Source organism: Castanea sativa, chromosome 11 (assembly GCF_040712315.1).
Source record: "Castanea sativa cultivar Marrone di Chiusa Pesio chromosome 11, ASM4071231v1".
Classification (NCBI taxonomy): Eukaryota; Viridiplantae; Streptophyta; class Magnoliopsida; order Fagales; family Fagaceae; genus Castanea; species Castanea sativa.
This window is the reverse complement of record NC_134023.1, coordinates 35,337,633-35,344,085: the sequence shown is the minus strand read 5'-3', so window position 1 is coordinate 35,344,085 and position 6,453 is coordinate 35,337,633. Positions and strand designations below refer to the sequence as shown.

The window sequence follows — 6,453 nt, the reverse complement described above, 5'->3', positions numbered from 1 at the left end:
TGATGTTTTTCTGATTTAGCAAGTATGTTTTTTCGTTGAGCCAACAGAAGTGAACTACTGCATATCATATATACATGGTGATTTCATTCATCTACAAAAGCCTCAAAAACCTCTAGGTAATTAGATGCATAGTCTTGCAAATCTGCAACAATGTCAATTCTTTGATTCCATTTTTCTCAAATATATAGAAAGTCAATGAGCTGTAGCTCAACTGCTCAAGTGATACTTCCTCCCCTTATAAGTTCTCTAGGTGGAGGGTGAAGTCGAGGGTTCAAAACCTATTCGATGTTTGTGTAACTTACCAATAAAAAAAGGGAAAAAAAAAAAAAAAACCCCCCCTTAAGGATGGGGATCTGCAAACTTTAATCAAAATTATTCTAATGATATTCTCAAAATTTAAACAGAATTGTGGGAGCTTATAGAAGTGTACCTCATAGTCAACAATTTATCAGTGTAAAAGATGCATATGATTAAAATCATCACCAGACCCATATGTAGAATTTCCTAGCATACGGAGTCTTCAATATTTACGAGTAAAGAACGATTTATTGGTAAAGCTAAATTCAATAGATGACAGTTCAATCCTATCACAAAAAATGCCTACCAAAACAAAATTTGATTCCATAAAATTGATTTTTCTTACAGCATTTTCGTTAATTTCTGTTAAAATAAAGTAGCCTCTACAAAGTCGGTGTTTTGGCAAATTATAGAACCGTTTTGGTTCCTACACAATTTGAACAAAAAATATAACCAATTCAAAATTGAACTTTTTAATTTTATTTTTTCTAGAATTAGGTTAGGAAATCTAATTAGATTTTAAATTGGATTTTAATTAGAGTTTAATTTTGTATCAAGTATCCTATCTAAGTTTTTTTTTTTTTTCATAAATTTTTGTGCTAAGTGAATTAAGTAAATGTAGAAAACGAAGATTCTAATATAAATAAATTGTAAAAAAACCCTAATCGTATATTTAACTTAATATAAAATTAGAAGAAGAGAGAGTTTGTATGATTTTACTTTTAAGAGCCATTTTTTTGTGTAACTAAAATTAATTCAAATTTATAAGTCATTTATATAATACTATAAATATTTGCAGTTTGTTATCTCCTCCGTCCCAATTTGTTTGTCCTGTTTCAAAAACCCAACTTTTTAAGATCATTTTTTTATCTTGTTTGATGTATAAAAATGTATAAGTTTCCAAAACTATTCTTAAATAAATTTATCAAAAAATTGGAATACTAAATTTGAAATGGTTTTAGACATAAAGTAGGGGCATAATAGGAACATTAGTAAATTAAAGGCTTTTAATTTTAGAAACAAGAATACATATTAAGACATTCCAAAATGGAATAAAAGATAAACAAATTGGGACGGAGAGAGTACTAATTAGGTAGAAACATAAATGTGTGTGTGTGTGTGTTAACTGTGATTATTTTTAATTGTACCTATGCATACGCAAGAAGTTATAAACTAGTATATATTTAAAATCAGAACTGAGAGAAAATATAATTAGATTTCAAATTGAAGTCTAATTTGATGCCAAGTGTCTATTTGAATTTCTTAATTTAGGTGCACTACTCACCTATGAAAAGCCACTTCATTATTATAATATTAATCTAAATGCAATATCATTACTGCAATCTATATATAATATATTATAAAAGTTGGATCCCTAAACTAGAGGATGCATACAACAATAACACATTTTCATTTTTCCAAACATACTATTATAACATTTCATCTCTTCTTAAAACTAAAAGACTTGTAAAGAGATTTTATTAAAAATGACTATTCATTTACTACCAAATCCTCTCTCTCTCTCTCTCTCTCTCTCTCTCTCTCTCTATATATATATATATATATAAATTTATCCCATTTAATTATAATTCTCTATTCTCTATTCACATATAATACATATACAATTTAATCAAAATTTTATGTATACTTTTTATGTAATTAACTTTAAAAATTGTTACAATTTCTCCAAGTATACAACAATGGAAAATGCCATCCAATTATCTAATTATCATGTTACATTATATATATATATATATATATATATATATATATATATATATATTATAGGCGTAAATGCACTTTTAGTCCCTAAACTAATTAACGCGTGTTATTTTCGTCATTTTCGTCGGTCAACCGACGGAAATATCTGACATGGTTGACGGAGGAATTAAAATATTATAAAAAATGCCACATCACCCATAACACATTAGCATATAAATTTTAAAAATTAATTTATTAATTTTAACTAAATAAAAACAGAATTAAAAACCAAAATTCACATGAATTAAGATCTAAAACTTTCTTAAACAAGAACACCAACCCAAAAATTTTAAAACCCAAAAAATTAACATAAGATACAAACCTAAACACTATTCTCAAACCGGCCACCTCTTCTTTTTTTTTTTTTTTTTCATCTCAAATTCAAACTACAGGGCCACACACTATTCTCTCATCTCAAACTCTCTCTTCTCTCATGGCTCATACCCAAGCTCTCTCTCCTTTCATGGCCGATCCCTCTCATAGCTGAAGACCCATGGCCAAATCTCATGGTTAAAGACCCATGGGCGAAACCCACGCCTATCATCTCATTCTCTTTCTCTCTTTTCTCTCATGGCCAATCCATCTCATGGCTGAAGACCCATGGCCGAACCTCATGGTTGAAGACCCAGAGACCCATGGCCGAAACCCAAAGACCCATGGTCGAAATCTCATCATGTCTCTCTTTAGCTAGAATCGTTTAGAGGAAATCAAATCTGAAATTGATGAGGATTGGCTTGTGTTTTGGTTTTGTGTTTTGATTGTTTTGATCTAACTGGTTTGGGTTCTAGTATTTTTGGTTTTGTGCTTTGATCTGACTGGTTTGGGTTTTGGTATTTTTGGTTTTGTGCTTTGATCTGACTGTGGTTTGGGTTTTGGTATTTTTGGTTTTGTGTTTTTGATCTGACCATGGTTTGGGTTTTGTTAGTTGATTGTGTTAGCATTGCTGAGTTTGATCATGGTTTTGTAGGTGTTTTTGTCTGTTTGGTTGCTATGAAAATGCAAGAAAATAGAAGAAAATCTTGAATTTTTTAATTTTCTAGGCAACCATGTTCTTGGAGAAGAACATGAAGAACAAAGCTTCTCTTCACGCCGATCTTGAGAAGGCAGCCTTGTTAGAGGAGATTAGCTGGAGACAAAAGTCCAAAGTGTTGTTTTTAAAGGAGGGCGACTCCAATACGAGGTTTTTTCATAGGATGGCTAATTCCAATAGAAGAAGTAATTGTATTGAAAACCTCATGATTGATGGGGTTTTGTCTTCCAACCAGGATAGGATTGTTGACCATATTGAACAATTCTATATGAACCTATACTCTGAGCGGCAAGAGCAGCATCCTTTCCCAAATGTTTTGGATTTTCCTAGGATTTCTAGGGATAATGTGGATTGGTTAGAGAGACCTTTTGAGGATTCTGAGATTTTTGATGTCATCAAGGAGTTTAATGAGGATAAATCTCCTGGGCCTGATGGTTTTTCGATGGCTTTCTTTCAAGCTTGCTGGGGGGATTCTCAAATCAGATATCATGGCTGTGTTCCACCATTTCCATGGTACCGGTTAGTTTGAAAAAAGCTTGAATGCAACTTTCATTGCTCTCATTTCTAAAAAAGCTGCAGCAGTGGAAGTAAAGGACTTTTGGCCTATCAGCCTTGTTGGGGGGGGGGGGGGGTTTATAAAATTCTTGCCAAAGTTTTGGCTAGTCCTCTCCATATGGTTTTAGGAGAGATCATCTCAGCTCCTCAAAATGCCTTTGTTCTAAATAGGCAAATCCTTGATTCTGTTCTTATTGCTAATAAATGTCTTGATAGTAGATTGAAGTCTGGTCAGCCAGGGTTGTTATGTAAACTGGACATAGAGAAAGCCTTCGATCATGTGAATTGGAGATTTCTTACTTACTTGCTTGAGCGTTGTGGTTTTTCTGATAAGTGAAGGTGATGGATTTCATTTTGTGTATCAACGGTTCGTTTTTCTATCCTTATTAATGGTACTCCCTATGGGTTTTTTCGAAGTTCAAGGGTGCTGCGGCAAGGTGATCCTTTGTCCCCCTTGTTATTTGTGTTGGTTATGGAAGCCGTCCGTAGAATGTTGGATAAGGCTGTCCATGAAGGTCGTTTGTCAGGCTTTAGTGTTGGTGTTTCTGCTGGAAGACCTTTGATGGTTTCCCATCTCCTTTTCGCTGATGATACTCTTATATTTTGTGATGCTAGTATTGATCATTTGCTGATTCTTCGTATGGTGCTCCTTTAGTTTGAGGCTGTGTCGGGTCTGAAGGTAAATTTGGGTAAGTCGGAGCTGGTGGCTGTGGGGTCAGTTCATGATATGGACCTTTTGGTGGCTGTCTTAGGCTGCAATCAAGGGTCCCTCCCAATGAAATACTTGGGTCTTCCTTTAGGGGCAAAATTTAAGGACAAGTCAATATGGAATCCAATCCTTGAAAGGATGGAAAGAAAATTAGCAAGTTGGAAAAAATTATATTTATCCAAGGGAGGTAGAGTCACTTTAATTAAAAGCACTCTCTCTAATCTTCCTACTTATTTTCTTTCCTTATTCCCTATACCTGCTTCTGTGGCCAATCGAATTGCTAGACTTCAACGAGACTTTCTTTGGGGTGGTCTAGGAGATGAGCCCAAATTTCATCTGGTTGATTGGTCTTCGGTGTGTACTCCGCTCTCTTCAGGGGGGTTGGGGATTAGGAACTTGAGAACTTTCAATGTAGCCTTATTAGGGAAGTGGTTATGGAGATTTGGGCAGGAAAGGGATGCTCTATGGTGTCAATTGATCGAGGTGAAGTATGGTTGTGATTGGGGTGGCTGGTGTTCTAGCTCTTTCTCTGGTCCATATGGAGTCAGTTTGTGGAAAAATATTAGATGGGGGTGGCACTCTTTATCTCGTTTTATTATGTATGATATTGGAGATGGATCAAAAGTGCAGTTTTGGCTAGATCATTGGTGTGGAACTTCTTCTCTCACAGACTGTTATCCTGAATTATATAGGATTTGTTGTAGAAAAGAGGCAACTGTGGCAGATCTAATGAGGTTCACCAATGGAGTCCTCCATTGGGAGTTTCAGTTTTGTAGGGAGGTGCATAATCATGAATTGGAAGATTCCAGGAGCTTCATCAATTCCATTTATAGCACTCTCATAAGGGGGTTTGGGGAGGACAAGAGTTGTTGGCTGCCTTGTAAGAGTAAGGGGTTCATGGTTAGTGCTTATTATCATCTTCTAATTGGCCATAGTGAGCAGTTTTTCCCTTGGAAAAGCATTTGAAAGTAGAAGATTCCCCCTAGAATGGCTTTCCTTGTTTGGACCGCTGCTTTGGGGAAATGTCTGATTATTGACAATTTAAGGAAAAGAAAGATTTGCATTCTGGATTGGTGTTATATGTGCAAGTGCAATTTTGAAAGTGTTGACCATCTTTTCCTTCATTGCCCGGTTGCCATGGACTTGTGGGATATGGTTTTCGGTTTATTTGGAGTTTGTTGGGTTATGCTAAGAGCTATTGTTGAGCTATTGGCTTACTGGCAAGGTCGTTTTAGTCGCCATCGTAATGGAGATATATGGAAGGTTGTTCCTCATTGTTTGTTGTGGTGTATTTGGAAGGAGAGAAATAGTAGGTGTTTTGAAGACATCGAGAGTTCCATGCCTACTCTCAAGCTTCTTTTTTTCCGAACCTTACTTGACTGGTTCTCAATGTGGAGAAGCCTTCCTTTTTCTTCTATTTTGGATTTACTTGACTTTTGTAATGTTCATTTTTTATTTGTTCCCCCTTGTATACTCCCTGTGTACTTGGGTGACTCTCTCTTTTTAATATCAATGAATCTTTATTACTTATCAAAAAAAAAAAAAAAATTGGTGTAAATGCACTTTTAGTTTGTTATTGTGTTCTTTGAGTTTTTAAATTTAAGTTTGTGTTTAGTTCTGGGTTTTTGATCTTATGTTCTTGTGTTGATGTTTAAATATGTTCTTGTGTGTTCTTGTTCAAAATGAATTAGATCTAAATTTATGTATTTTATTGTTTTTAATTCTGTTTTTTCTTTTTTTATTTAGTTAAAATTGATAAATTATATTTAAAAAAAAAATTAGATGCTGATGTGGCATTTTTTATAATATTTTAATTCTTCCGTCAGCCACATCAAATATTTTCGTCGGTTGACTAACAGAAAGGATGAAAATAACACGCGTTAATTGGTTTAGGGACTAAAAGTGGTAAAATTAAAATTTATGGACCAAAATGGAAAAAAACCAAAATGTAGGGACCAAAAGTACATTTACGCCTATATTATATAAAAGTTGGGTCCAAAACTGGTTGATGCATATAATCATTTTGAACAAAATTTTTGACGTCATTTTCTACTATAAACCAAATTATGCCTTTTTGAATTTCATTTTTTTCTCTCTACTG

At 34.1% G+C, this 6,453-nt stretch overlaps 1 protein-coding gene across 1 annotated transcript; it reads left to right on the top strand.

Annotated features, from left to right (window-relative positions):
* The first annotated feature begins 3,104 nt into the window (after positions 1-3,104).
* Positions 3,105-5,318, top strand: LOC142616412 (uncharacterized). Its single transcript, XM_075789272.1, has 5 exons — positions 3,105-3,607; positions 3,863-3,976; positions 4,061-4,208; positions 4,299-4,357; positions 4,637-5,318. The coding sequence occupies exons 1-5, from the start codon at positions 3,105-3,107 to the stop codon at positions 5,316-5,318; spliced, it is 1,506 nt and encodes a 501-aa protein (XP_075645387.1).
* Positions 5,319-6,453: the final 1,135 nt, after the last annotated feature.

What these genes read in the sequence shown, in the direction of transcription:
- LOC142616412 (XM_075789272.1), top strand. Translation starts at nt 3,105, where the DNA reads ATGTTCTTGGAGAAGAACATGAAGAACAAAGCTTCTCTTCACGCCGAT. An exon ending in CTGCTGGAAGACCTTTGATG is followed by an intron (nt 4,209 to 4,298) that starts GTTTCCCATCTC and finishes GTGCTCCTTTAG; the next exon opens with TTTGAGGCTGTGTCGGGTCT. An exon ending in TCGGAGCTGGTGGCTGTGGG is followed by an intron (nt 4,358 to 4,636) that starts GTCAGTTCATGA and finishes TCGAATTGCTAG; the next exon opens with ACTTCAACGAGACTTTCTTT.